At 41.7% G+C, this 15,370-nt stretch overlaps 1 protein-coding gene across 6 annotated transcripts in view; it reads right to left on the bottom strand.

Moving 5' to 3' along the window:
* Window positions 1-15,370, bottom strand: part of Cdk5rap2 (CDK5 regulatory subunit associated protein 2) — a 186,539-nt gene that overhangs the window by 89,676 nt on the left and 81,493 nt on the right. For all 6 annotated transcript variants that reach the window (XM_076845603.2, XM_077108812.1, XM_076845608.2 and 3 more), the window contains 2 exons: window positions 10,883-11,053; window positions 6,939-7,082 (listed from right to left, as the gene is read on the bottom strand). In XM_076845603.2, coding sequence (XP_076701718.1) covers window positions 6,939-7,082; window positions 10,883-11,053 — 315 coding nt within the window. The remainder of the gene's footprint in view (window positions 1-6,938; window positions 7,083-10,882; window positions 11,054-15,370) is intronic.

Genomic DNA, 15,370 nt, shown 5'->3' with positions numbered 1-15,370 from the left:
TTATGAAAGACTCCTCAGCCACCCGATTCACCCTTGCTCAACCCGTGACTCCTCGGGGCTGCTGGCCATTGTTTCCAAAACACTACAAGAACGCCTTGCTGCACCTGCTCTTGCTTCAAAGAAGAGAAACTCACAAACCCAAGCCTAAAGAGTACCAAGTACAGAGGTCAACTGACTAGCACTGGGAGTAGACCTTTAAACATATCACTCTACTTTGTCAATGATACTTCAATAAAACTTACAAAAAGAAGTTTCAAGAAAAGAACTGCTTAAATAGTATTGCAATGCTGTCAAAAGAAAACAGTGGCCCATTTGAAAAGGTCCCCACAGCTAGTCACAGTGGCACCCACCTGTAATCCCAGTGATTTGGGAGGCTGAGGCAGGAGGATGGCAAGTTCAAGGGTAGGCTCGGCAACTTAGCTAGACCCTGCCTTAAAATAAAAAATAAAAAAGACTGGGGGATGTAGCTCAGTGATAGAGCACCCCTGGTTCAAATTCCCAGTATCAAAAAAAACAAAAGAAGAGAGGCTCCCACCAGCCAATCAAACCTGGGACAATGTGAACATCAAGATAAAGGATGACAGTAATGGATTAGAACCCACTGAATAAAATATGAATTCATAAATCCACACTAACAGGAATGAATACAGGAGAAGACTGTTCATTACAATAAAATGATAATATGTGTAGAAAGAACAATGGATTAGAAAAATCACCATTGGCCGCCATGGTGGTAATAAATAATTCAACTAAGAAACAAAAAAGAATCTAAAACCAGTAGGAGATCAGGATATTTACACAGACGCAAAACATCTATTTAATAAAAGAAAAAAAAGAGCAACCACCAGTCAAGACGACTGGCAGACACCACCTTCCCAAACTCGCAAAGTCAGCCTGGCTAGCAAAGGAACAAACGGAAATTACATACCATGGGACAGGACGCCATGAGAAGAGCACAGCATGGCCACTGTTACATTCCTGCCAAAGACGCACAGCCAGAACCCCTGTCACCCCAGTCACCACAGAGACATCAGGCACACCCAAACTGAAGGGCATCTTAGGACAGGACCGACCTGACACTTCCAGGGTATCAGGGTCAGAGAGCCGAGGAAAGGCTGAGGAACCACAGGACAGACTAGAGAATCGAGGCTGAGACGCAAGGCGTGACACTGACACAGAAGCGCACACACCTTCCTGCTACAAAGGGCTTGACTGAGACAATGTGTTAAATACAGTGGAGTCTGATGACTGGAAGAGAGGATGGGTCTGCGCTGACTTCCTGGCTGAGGTGGGCGGGCTGCATGTCTTTGTTTACAGGAAATGCACACTGAAGTGTCCACAGGCGACAGGACTCCATTGGGCAACTTTCTCTCAGATGACTCAGAAAAAAATATAATCCTTTAATCATGTGACTTTTCTATCAACGTGAAAACATTTCTTGATAGGAGTTGCACACCTATAAAGTCACCTGCTTAGAGGTCGAGGCAGGAGGATCACAAGTTTCAGGCCAGCATGGGACAACACACCAAGACCGCACTACCATGGGGAAAAAAAAAAGAATGTTGAAATAAATAAAGTTAATGGGTACAGCATCCACAGCACTGGGGACAAGTTGGGTGCCCTCCAAGTGCTGACGAGAGCTCTTAGTCAACAGAGAAACAGGCTGCCCACAGCATCTGTAGCTCACATTGACCTAGGTATCCTCCTGAATTCAAAACACCACCCAGGACAGCAGATCACACCTCACTAAAATTCAAGGGTCGCAAGAATGTGATCAGGAAAAAAAAAAAATTCTATCTTCATTTCTATTAGCCTCAGCTGAAATTCAATTACGAGCTAAGGAACACTGTTATTGCTCCAAACAATGACAGTACTGGTGTCATTCCTACAACTTTATCATTAAAAAAAATACAGTTAATAATTTGTTTTGTACATATCACTGATACCTCAAAATATTCATTCTTGGGACCAGGGGTGTGACTCGGTGGGGGAGTGCCTGCTTAGCATGTGCGAGGCCTTGGATTCCATTCCCAGCACTGAAAAAAATTATCATCACCACTTCAAAGCTACAGCAGTCACTGTACTCACCACTAGACCGTGTTATTTAACACAAGAAAAAGTATCACTTCCATAGCATAATTTTTGATATTTTGAAAACTGGACTTAAGAATATTTGGTTCCCTTCATAACTCTCTGCATATAATTTGTGCATGTAGTGTTTTCATGGAGGGGGTCCTCGGCTTTAGTTAGGCCACCAAAGGGATTCAGAGGAGCAAAGAGAAGAGAGCCTGGGCCCAAGAGAACCCCACTGTGCTTCCAGCCCAACAAGACAAGGCCAAGGCAGCTCCTGCCGTTGACGGTCTGCAAGGCTAAGCCACCAGGCTGGTCCTGACAAGTCAGTCACCAGCCCGACAGAAATTATAAATTATGCCATAAACCAGTTCCAGGGGCTCCTCAATGCCTTCTAAACACAACAGCATCATGTGGGACTTTCTCACCAATGAAAGAAAACTAACAGGATGCCCAGCCCAAGGTCAGGGTTCTGATTCAGGGCTTACTCCAGGGCCTGTGCTCTTTGGCCCACCCATCACTGCCCCGCCCTTACTTAGACCACGTGAAGGACAGTCAAAGAAAAAGAAAAGATAGTGACAAAATAAGAAAACCTACTGCTTCTGGAGCACCTAACAAGAGGGGAAGTGATGGTTATTAAGTGTGTGACCTTGAACAAGTTTCTCAACCTCTCTGTGCTTCAATATCCAAATGAAGGAATAATTCTTTAAAGCACATGGGGTTGTTTAGAGGATCAAATGAATTAAATCTATATGAACCTCACAGAATGATACCAGGCGTGCAGTCAACACTTCATAAATGCCATTTGTAACTAGTCCCCAGGCCCCAAGTGTTGTGCTCCATACTTGAAAGATCTTATCTCTCATCACAATGCTGAAAGGACTACATTCATTTTCCCATTTTTTGGATAATGAAACTGCTTCTCAGGGAACAGAGTTAACTTGTTCCAGTCCAGTCAGCTAATATAGGTCCAGTTGGAGTTTGTGCACATATATAACTTCAAAGCCAATCAAGAAGGGCTAGGAAAAAAAGATCAGGAAATGTGGATTTCTGGTGGGTGGACTGTCCAGTGAAAAAATCCAAGCCCTGGACTCTATCTCTTAACCCGATATCTGAAACCTGGGCTCTAAGCCACAGAGGGGGACCAGCCACTGCCCCAGCAGGGCCCAAGTGCCCTGCTCAGCTCCCTCCCTCCCTTCTTCCTAGAGGCCACTCCCAACCCTCACCAGGGTTCACAGGCCACCACTCTCCTCAGCTCCTGCCCTCATCCCCCTCCTGCCTTTAAGGAGAGACAGTGCATCAATTGCCACTGCACACTGACACACTCAGGGCCTCTAGGGATCGCCCGGGGCCAATCTCACTAGGAAACTCTCCAACTGCAAAGGCACACAGCAGGCTCACCTGCAACCCAGAGCTAGTGTGCCATCACCTGCTCGCTGTCAGGATGACTTGCCAGCAGCACTGTCCCAAGCCAGGCACAGTGTCTGCTACAAATCAAATGCTATCACAAATACTTGCTGAGCTGATGATTAAAAAGGTAAGAGAGAAACACAGGGACTGATGTGAATCTTAAGAGCAGAGGTTCCTGTGGGTATTTTGCATAATGGAAGTCAGGGTGAGTCAACGTCTTCCTAGAAGCAAATTGCTCACCCATGTTAAATAAATGAACTCTTCAGAGCCATTTGGGTCCCATTTCATCAATCACCTATTCCCCACGTAGAATCATACCCCATTAGAATGAAGTCATTGGGCTCCCTCTGCAGAGCTGACAACCCAGCAGAGTGCCCCAGCTCAGAGGCAGGGCTAGGCCACTCAGGAGAGCTGCCCCACCCCACCAGGCCCTTTGCAGAGAGAAGGCTTGTCGCCATCTCATAGCTACTGTGTCTGACCCTGCTGCACTTCCTCCGCAGCCCTTAAAGTGATGGCACACTCTCCTGCCTTGCCTAAGAATGTCCCTAAAAACTGGGAAGCAAGTCCTAGGAAGACACCACTCCATTGTGACAGGTCCTGAGCCCTGGAGGACTAGGAAATTCCAAGAATTCCAAGACACCAGACATCTGGAGTCACAGGGTCAAAGTCAAAAGCAGAGCTCCAGAGCCCATGACTTCTGCCCTCAAGGTCCAAGGGACTGTCCCGGTTCTTACCCTCCCCAGCTGTAGCTGCTCAACCCCTGCCTGGAGTCTGGGAGAGCCTCTAGTCCTGCCCAGCTGGGATCCCCTTACTGATGTTTTTCTCAAACTACTCAATGTGGGCTTCCACAGCTTATAACCCCAAAACCTTTACCTCCTCTCTTACACTACTTCTAATACTCTCAGAGGAAGGCACGCAATTCCCCACTTTCCAGATTACACAGGTACATTTCAGAAAGACTAAGCAACCTGCCCAAAGTCACGGAGCTACTAAAGAGCAGCAATGGCATTCTGACACCAAAGTGGGCACTTTGTATTGCCACCATTTTCTTAACGACTTGAAGGAAATACATGTCATGTGCAGACCACACTCTGAGGAGGCAGCAGACATGTAAAGAAAGCCTAATGGATCACTTCTTGGTAATCAGGGCAATTTAGGAGCTTCCTAGATAGATGGTTTCTAGTAGCTAGGTCACAGCCCTGCAACAAAGACATTTATTTTAATACTTAAGAAAATTCACCACCGATGTCCCAACCACGTTAATAACCAAGCTATAAATCTCTGGTAGTAGCAAGTCAAATATGGTCAGTGTGTTTTATTCTCTCGCCTTCAATTCCCTGATCATCTAGCATTAATTCTCGGGATCACACAATGATTAGAAGGAAAACAGACTACCCAGAGTCTATGGAGACATCATCACAGCTTCAGGCTTTTGGTAGAAATGGGCAGAGGATAATTCCTAGGTCAACACAAAACAACCAAGGGCGTAGCAGGAAAAAATCCACATTTTCTACAAAGAAAGGACTACAATCTGAAAAGCATACTTCTCTTGGAAAGAAAAAAAATATATAAAGCTGCAAGAGCTAGATCTTAAATTGACACCTACAGATTTACAATTCTTAAGTGACAATTTATAATTCTTTATCTACATTTTACATTTTGCAATTAGTTTTGAAGAACAGAATTAAAATCTTTACTAAAATTCTTAGGTATTTTGCACAGTAATTTAAATGTCACTTGGATCTGATATTACTGAGGTACAGATATCATCCAGCACAAAATAAAAACAAAATGTATAGATGACAAAATAAGTAACATTAGGTTGGAAAATACTCAATCATTCAGTAAGTTTATAAACATTTTGTTCAACACTTCTTACACGACTAAAATGAGATTCAAATTAGCAAAGTTTAACAATTAAATGAATTCATTTTAGTAAAGATATGTCCCTCTGAAAAACTAGATTGTCTGCGACTTTGTTTCAAAATAGACCACCTTATTACAGGTGAATGTGTATCTTAACAGCCCAGCTAATTTTGGTCAAGATCCAATAACTAAATGCAAGTTAAAATCACAAAATACTAGCCCTCCAACACTCAGTTATGAGACTTGCCCAAGGTTACTACCTATGTGGAATGACAGAGCCCAGAGAGAAATCCAGGTCCCCAGATTCCCAGCCCAGCCCAAGACTCCACTACCCCATACTGACACTCTCAAGGACAGCAGCAAAGGGACAAACACACAGTGAGAAAGCATCCTAAATGTTCAGCCAATGACACACCAAGACCAGGTCTGACACAGCTGGCACATAGTGCCCCAGATGATACTGGCTGCTAAAATACTGAAATGCTGCTACACTCATTGGAAAATGAGCCCAGGCCCATCCACTCCATCCACCCCACTGCCCTGGGACCTGCCCTTGATCCAGGAACCTGGGGATGTGGGGATGCCTGGCAAAAAGCAGGCCTCAATCTCCCCACTCCAGACCAACTGCCTGAGTCTGTTCTGATGGCTGATGTTCCAGTTGTAATTATTTTGAGAAACACCCTTCACAAAACCACAAGTCACAATCAGAGCGATTCATCAGAGAACTCATTTGCATAAGAGTCTTCTGTCTTCTGCACATATGAACTTAATTAGAGGTAGGTTTAAAAAAAAAAAAATTGGCTACAGCCAACTCCTTAGCTTTCCCATGTCTGGCTGCCTCGCTGCATGATTCAACTACCATTTTCAGAGCCGGGCACTGGGCTGTGCTGGGATTCAAGGATGAGTGCCAATTGCCACCTGCAAAGTACCTGGCCCTGGTGCTGCACTGGGGTTCAAGTGAGGGGAAGCAGAAAGGTGGGATCTACATGAGGAGCACGTGCCACAATGCAAGGGCCTGGACAGGGCTGTGGGCCAGAGAGAGGAGGCTCCCCTCTCAGCAGGGCCCACAGGGAGAGAGATAGAAGGGCAACACTTGCAGGAACCCTCAGGAGTTAGCAGGTGAACAGGGAGGGAAAAGCCCCCTAGGTAGAGAGGCACACAGAGGGTATCTGCAGGAATCTGTAACAAATGCTGCTACTGGAGATGGAAAATATGAGACCCGAAATAATCTGGGGCCAGATAAGAGTGGTCCACCTGCTGGGGCACTCTTCACATGCATTTCAACAGAAGAATCCCCCAGATGTTTGGGACCACACAGTTCTTGAGAGGTGACCCCAATAGAGCAAATGTGAGGCTCCTCTCTTAACAAGCTGCCAATTCTCGGTTTTGTGTGCAGGGCAAACACAAACGCTCAGCTGGAGAATGCTAATCTGAGGGTGGCTAGACAGAGAACCCCCTGTCCTGCCTGTCATAAGCTCAATTATCAGCAAGAAGACATCTGAGGATCGCTAGATCCGAGGAGTTATCAAATACGTTTCAGAAGAGAATATGAATACATTCGCATGTGAACATCCAATTTCAGTCAAGCTTACCTGAGAGAAGATGAGCTTGCTGCCTGGTGACTGTTGAGAAGAGCACTTTTCTGTTATTAAGCCTTCGCTCCCGAACTCAAGATCCTCGGCAGTCATTAAACACCGGTTCTGCTGTACTGCTTCCAAATCTTTTTCATTGAATTTCTAAGGAAATGAAACAAATCATAAGAAAGTTTTCATCAAGAAAAAATATTAAGAGATTGTCCTAAACCCTGTAGGGGAAGATTTTTTATTTTGTCATGATACTCACATGTCCCCTAAATAATTTCCATCATTTCAAAATATTAGGCAATTATAAAACTGTAATGCAACTCCATTTCCACGTTATTACAACTTGGAGAAAAGCAGACTGGTGGCAAGGCAGAGCTGAGGATGGCGCCAGGGGCTAGGAACCTTCAGGCTTGCCACCACAGTGAGTGTCCTTTAGCGGGTGTGGAAGAAAACGTCCAGGCTCTGTCCCAAGAGAAACAGTCCCAGTCCTGGGCCTGCCCCACTCAGGTGTGATCCCGGGTCTGCTTCCTATCCTGCCAGCCTACTAGATGAACAGAGGACTTGTATATTAAAATCCAGCCAAGTCTATCTTGAAACAGAATAAATTTTGACAAAACCTGAGCTGACCATATCCACAAGGAGATCTGACTTTCGGGAAGAAAAAAAACCCAAAACTACAAATATGGCAATAGAGTCTGGCCACACACAAAAGGCTCTTTCTGGACGACACACAATAAATTCCTCTCCCTGACTCCTTCAGGAGACCTGAATCCAACAACTGGATAGGACATTACTCTGGTCTTTGGCCAAGTTCAAGCACAGAACCTATTACCAAGCATTTAAAGACTGGTGGCTCCAAACTAGGGCTCTGTTCTTTCCCAGTGGGAAATTAAGGGAAGGAACCATATCTTGCTCCTAAGCCCCTAGCAGAACTAATTTATCATGCCAAACAGAGACAGTAGGTGAACGCAAAGAAAGAAGCAGAGGCAAGTCTTCATAAGAAACCATTAAACTGTACTAGAAAGAATTAAACAATGAGCGCTGACTTTCTAGAATTGCCTTAACACAGCTGTGCTTGAATCACACTTTCCACTTTCATTTTTTAAGTCCAATTATACACATGTAGTTTCACACTCAAACAGCACTATAAGGCTTAACTGGAAAACAGCAATCCCTGACCTCCCCACTTCTCGTCTTGAAGCCCCACACCCAGAAAGAAAAACACCTGCAACTCCTCATCTCCTTCTCCTATTTATTTCCACATTTCTAGATTACATTCTTTACCTTCACATTCTTGATTTCTTAAGTTCTGATTGTATCTATAGGTTCCTATCATAGAGGTTTAAAAATTTAGCTCTTACATCATCTGCATCTCAATTATATCTTTAGTTATATCAATACTCCACATTTATATCATCATCATCATCATCATCTATACCAGGGATTGAACCCAGGGGCGCCTTACATCAAGCCACATCCGCAGCCCTTTTTTATATTTTATTTAGAGATAGCCTCAGCCTCCCAAGCCGCTAGGATTACAGGCATGCACCTCACATTTATATTATCATAGCCACACAAATATGGCTCAGTGTACAGCACTCCATGATTACATTTCCATTCATGTTTAATTCTTTGCTTTCTTGGAATTAATAATTATCTTATTCTATTTGTTTACTTAATCCATAAAATTAAATTATATACTGAATGTAAATTTGTCTCCAAACTTTCTAAAAGAACATGAAAATTTCACTCAATGAAGTCAAACACATCAGGTAACCGATCAGTTCCTTGTTAGTTTCTGGAGAAGCCCAGCTGAAACTCTAGACCTCAACATCCCAAACCTGAGCTCTCCACATAGGCAGCTCTGTGACGCTGGGACTCCCCTTCACAACATTCTAAGTGGATTTCCTCCTTTTTGGGTCCAACATCTCTTTCTTTTGGGTTATTCCCTTCTTTGTACAGAATCAGCCTCCAAGAGCTTTCTGCAAAGAGCACACAAGAGGCCGACAACTTAAGACAAAACTGAACATCTGAAAACACCTTTCTTCCACGTTTACACTTGCTGGCAGCATGGTTGAGGACAGAGTGCTCATAACTTTTCCTCAAAGTCTGAAAGAGGTACTCCTCTGTCTTCCAGTGTCCACGGATACTCTTGGGAATTCTGATGTCATCTGAGCCAATCCTTTTTAGGTGCCCTGTATTTTCCTCTCTCTGGAAGCCTTTCAGGTCCTCTCTTTATTCCTGTGTTCTGAAATTTCACAATGATCTGCCCTGGAGTACGGGTTTTCTCTCATTCCCCGTGACAGAAATGGAGCAAGCCCTTGCAATGTAGAAAACCTGGCTCCGATCTGGGACGTGGTCTCCCATTTCTTGGAAATCTTCCCTCCTCAGCTTTCCCTGCTATGTCTCCTGGAACTTCCATCAGTCCATATTTTTGGACCCCTTGAGCCATGTCTCTAATTTTCTTAACTTTTCTCTCCCTTTTGCCTATGTTTTTGTCGGTGTGATTCTATTTTCTAGAAGACTTATTTTCCAACTTTTCCAACTCTTCTTTTTTTTTTTTTTCATAAGAAACTCGTAAGTAATATAACTAACTCTTCTATTAAATGTTGTATATCGACAATCATACTTTTAATTTCCTACAGGTCATTCTTCTTTTCTAGATCTCTTTTACATCATATCCCAGTTTTATTTCTTATCTAATGATTTAATAGGGATAGTTTGGTGGGTTGATTTTTGTTGGTGGTGGTGTTTTGTGGTGCTGGGGACCAAACCCAGAGCCTCACTCATGCTAGACAAGCACTCTACCGCAGAGCTCTATATACCTTGGCTATAGTGTTAATTTGGGGGATGTTTAAAAGCTGGCCAACTTTGCCTTGTTTCCATCTCCTCTGTGCACCTATGTTCTGTTTGGGCCTTTGTCTTTCTTCTCAAACACTTTCACCTATCTGATGAACTCAGGCTGTCTACCTACTTTTCATAGACAAAAGTGCTCAGAGCTCTGTGAGTGTGGAAAGGACATGCCAATGGTGTCCTCAGTGTGATGTTAACTGCCAGCAGCTTATGTCACTTCTCCCCTGAGAGGAACCTCTGGGCTTGGTGTGTACATTTCTACTCCCTTCCACTCTGATCCCCAAAACCCACTCCTGCTCCCAGTTGCATCTGGTGGCCCAGGGCCAGAGTTTATCTGGTTTAAGGTCTCCACACATGTGCTGTTGCTGAAAAGAGGAGGGTCACCTAGAACTGCTTGGTATTCAAAGCATGATCTCCCATTTCAAAGGCACCACTGCATCCAGCACCTACTAAGCCTTCCTGGGGCCACGATATAAATCGGCTTGCTTCTCTTGGCTTTTCATCCCAAGGTATATAGCCTAGTAACAAATACTGAATCCTACTGCAATTCCCACTTGCCCACCCACTTACCCTCCAAACTTTTCATGCCGACTCACAATGGCTATTGTACCTGCTCCCACTGTCCTCGTTAGTTATTGTGGGTTTTATACCTTCTTATTCCTTCCGGTTATTTTAGTGAGGTTTTAATAGGAAGCAGAATTAAACACTCATGTTCAACCCCCCATGGTTATCTATAAGTCTGAGTTGAGTCTGAAAAATTCACTACATTACCCAAGAAATATATTCCAAGACCAAAAGGAGTCATTTAAAGAAGTCGTCCAGAGTAGTGAAGAGGCATGGCCCAAATAAGGAACACCAAGTACCCACTAGAGAAAAACAGATCAGGGCTCTACCACTCATCAGATGACCCAGGATAAGTTGTTCTCCCCTCTGAGCTTCCTGTTTCTCTTACTCTCCTCATGGCTGAGGCTCAAATGACATAAACGACATCTAAACTTCTCTGAGACAGAACAATGAAAACTATGATCATAACAGTTCCTAGAAAACAGTTCCTAAAACCATGCTAAATCAAAAGACAAAAGAAAAAAAAGTTACAGTACCTGAAGCAGCGGGTCCTTTTGACTGGCCCTTTCTATCAGATGTCTGATTACTTGCTCTTGACCACGCAATTTGTTATTGCTTTCACTTAAAAGACTCTTGTAGCAATTCTCCATTGCTTTCTCTCTTTCATTGACTTCATTGCATAATTTTTCAACTTCATTTCTCAGGTCCTACCAGGAGAAAAAGAAAAAAATGAAATTTATTTGATAAAAATTTTGAGGTAAGAATCTCTTACCCACTGGACTTGCCAAATTATCACTATAAGAAACAAGCTAATTGATGTATTTAACCAATGTGTATTTCCTGCTCATTCAGAATCTTACAAAAGCCAACTTTAAGAATATCTGAAATTTAGAAAAAGTTTTGTGCACCTATATTTATCACAATATTATTTACAATGCTGAAAAACCAGAAAGAAACTGGAGCCAACAACAGAGAAGTAATAATGAGAAAATTAAAACAGTATGGAATAGAAAAAGCACAATTATGAGTAATATCAAACCCTGGTTTGATATTCCAAACTGTGTATACAACATGATGCTGTTTTCGATATGTTTACAAAAATGCTGCAAGGTCCTCAGGGAACATATAAAAATTATTAACAGTGCACCTACAGGGAGGGAGGGAGGTGTTTTTCAGTTTTACCCTTTTTTCTTCTGAGTTCCTAAAATCTAGGTAATCTTGTATTACTTTCATAATCAGGAAAAAAAGTTTCTTAATACTATTTACAAAGAATTTATAATATGGAACTATTTATAAAGACTATAATATGGGAAATGATCATGTTATAGAGTTAAAAATGAAAAAAAAGGCAGTTTATAGTACAATCGTGACTACCTTAAAATATGTACTATTTGTAATATTGAAGCACAATTCATAATAGCAAAAGGCTGTAAAACCCAAGTGTCCACAATAGAGGAATCAACTATGGCATGTTCTCACAATGGGGCACACTTGAGCTATAAAGAAAAAGGAATGGAACTCTCTCTACAAATCTACTGCCCTAAAGAAACCCTCAGAATATATTAAGTGGGGGTGAGGGGAGAGAGGGGAACCCAAGAGAAATAAGTATGGACAGCATACTACCATTTATTTAACCATAAAACAAATTAAATGGTGGTTGCCTATATGATAGAGAGAGAACGAGGTAGAAGAGCAGAAATAGAGGCTAGAACTCATTTTACAGATGTGATGTTGGAACCATTTAGATGTTTACAGAATTATGTTAAAAAGAAAATAAAAATTCCCTAAAACTAAAAACAGTGCAAACAAAAGAACCAATCTAATTTGGTATTGAGTTGATTAGCTAAGCAAACATACAGGAATTATTTTAATAACTTGAATGCAGAGTAATTTGTGAGTCCCCGGTGGGATACTTTACTCTAAAGACAAAAGGGGCTGCAAAAAATCTTAAAACTATTTTCATTCATCTTGTTGTAAGTCATAATCTTGGTAGCAGTATGCTGAAGTTAGATATATGTATATAATATATATTTATTAAATAAGTAATTATTAATCTCATAAAAAGCATAAGAATTAACACAAACTTAAAGGCTAAAACTCAGTAAACTTATATTTTACTTCCTTCCTTCCACTGAATAAGGCCAGCATCAGTATCCTCCCTGGTATCCATACTGTAATCTCTACCAGAGTTCCTTAAAGCAGAAGTCCTCAAAATTAAGTCCCTAAAATAGCAAAATTAGCATCACGAGACAACCAAATATCTCCACTTCGGGATCCCACTTCAGATCTATTAAGCCAAAACCTCTGATGTAGGAAGGCCCACCAATCTGTGTTTTCACAAGCCCTCCAGGTAATTCTTACGCACACTCTCAAGACTACAGGATTCCCGTCCAAGGAACCCAGGAACCAACTAGAAAAAGCTTATTCTATTGTCCAAAAATAGAAAAAATAGAATTTTAAAAAATATAATTACAATTAATTCATATATCAAAAATCCAAAAGTCTGGGCTGAGGGTGTAGCTCAGTGGCAGAGCACCTAGCTTACACTAGGCTCTCGGTTCATTCTCCAGAATAAAAAAATAAAAAAAAAAATCCATGAATTTATGATGCTTTTTAAAAAGGCCTTCCATAAATCTGATAGAATAATAGCCCCCTTCTCCCAAAGATGTTCACATCCTAACTCCCACATGGCAAAAGAAATAAAGATAATGGAATAAGGTTCCAAATCAGCTGACCTTAAAATAGAAATGCTACCCTGGATTGCCCAGGTGGGCGCAACAGGACCACAAGGATCCTTAAAAGTGAAAGAAGAAAGCAGAAAAGACCCGCCAATCACTGCTGGCCATGAAGATGAAAAGGGGTTGTGGGACTAGAAACCAGGCGTCTCTAAAACCTGGACAAGACCAAGAGGTCAGGGTGCCCCACAGCCCTCAGGAGGAGCCTAAGCCCTACCCGGCCTTACTTAGCAAGACCTCATTCAGACTTGACTTCAGAACTGTTAAGATTTTAACTCTTTATTGCTAACTCACCAAGTTCATGGTAACCTGCTGCACCAGCAATAGGAAGCTAACACAAGAACCTCTGGTGGATTCCAGAAAACCCTTATTTGTCTTTTCTGGAGGAACTTCACCTAAAGATAACTAAATAAACGATGAAAAATAAGTATCTCTTAATAGAAGTATTCAGCTATAAACAAAAAGTGGAATAATGAAATGAGATTATTACCATTTTGCAAACAAACATCAATGGCTAGTAATATCTCAAAATCAGGGATTATCAAATGTTTGGAAGAAACAAAGAAAATGTTTTAAAAATAAAGTGCTAATTTAATTTTTTTTAATTTAAATTTTAAAAATTGGGGCTGGGATTGTGGCTCAGTGGTAGTGATATGCTCAAATTCAGAACCCCCAAGAGACCACCAGAGACCAAGATCGATGTAAGCAGCAAAAGAGGTGTTTATTGTGAGCTAGCTCCGTCCTCCAAGCGCACACAGCAACTGGTGACACTGAGAGGCCCCAAGCCCAGGGTTTGCAGCAGTTTTATACACTCTTTGGGGAAGGCAGGGACTTCACATACATCATAGCATCTCTTAGCAAATCATCACACACTGCGGAAAAATCATAAAACAACTCTAAAACATGATTAGCACATTCACTGGCGGGAACAAGTTGGGTAGGGATGATTGGTTAGTACAAGAGGGGAATTCGTTTGAACTGATTGGTTTAAGCCACGAGGGGTGTTCGTGCTGAACTGCATGGTTTCCCAACCTGTTATCAACCACCATAAACTACTGGGAGGGTCATCTGGCATCCCAGGTATTTCCCTGTCTCATGCTGATCGGTGGTTGCTAGGGGGTTGCTATGGGTCCTCACCTAGCCTGACTGAGTCAGGGACATCTGGGCACAGATTTCTCCTGCTATTTGCAGACAAACAACTCACCAGGGTGGGTATGTACCTAGGAGTGCTCTGTGGGTTTTTCCAAGGACAAGGGCCACGCCCCCTTCTTTGGACAAGCTTTGCTCTGAGGTAGAGGCTGGTTTCTCAAAAATGGAGTCCCATCAGTTTCTCAGTAGTGCACTTGCCTAGCATGTATGAGACACTGGGTTCGATTCTCAGTACCACATATAAATAAATGAATAAAATAAAGGTCCATCAACATCTAAAAAATATTTTTTTAAATAAATAAATTTTAAAAATTAAATGTTAATTACTTTTCTTGGATAAAAATGATGTGATTGCCCTAAATATTTAGTGCAAAACAACTCGACCAAGAACCTATCATGAATTATAAACAGTAAAGAGAAATTCAATTCTAGTAGAGAAGAAAGTTTTTTTTTTTTATTATTATACTGGGGGTTCCAAGGCCCCCTAACATATACCAGAAGTGGACACTCAAGTAAAAGTGGACACTCTGATATGTAAAATAGCACATATTTGTATATAACCATACATCATTCTGTATACTTCAAATCATTATGGACTACCTACCAAACCTAATACAATGCACGTGCTATGTAAACAGCTGTAAGATTTTGTTGTTTTGGGAATAATGTCAAATTATTCTATGTTTTCAGTACAGGTACAACTTTTTTCCCAAACATTTTCTATCCAAGATTGGTTGAATCCGTGGGTGTAGAACCCACAGATACAGAGAGGTGACTGTAATACCAAAGCACAAGCAAATTCTCAAATTAAAGAGTTAAAATATTCTCCCTCAATATAATCACACACCAACAAAATAAGCCATTTTCAAAGTGTGAATGCTCCTTTCAGACCTTGTCCATCTGCAGCCATAATTTTTATATAATTTTAATTTTGGTTTGGACTTTTTATTATTATTATTTTTTACATTATACCATGACCTACAAAGAAAACACAGCAATTAAATAATGAGGACATAAAAAGTACAATTAAAAACAAAAAGGGAAGTTTAAGATCATGAAATCAAAAAAAGTTGCTTGTTTTTTTTTTTAAGTTTTGGGATGAGGGAGGTCCACGGAAGTGCCCCAGTACTGCCACCTTGG

Source organism: Callospermophilus lateralis, chromosome 2, assembly GCF_048772815.1.
Source record: "Callospermophilus lateralis isolate mCalLat2 chromosome 2, mCalLat2.hap1, whole genome shotgun sequence".
NCBI classification, from domain to species: domain Eukaryota; kingdom Metazoa; phylum Chordata; class Mammalia; order Rodentia; family Sciuridae; genus Callospermophilus; species Callospermophilus lateralis.
This window is presented reverse-complemented; position numbering and strand designations above follow the sequence as displayed.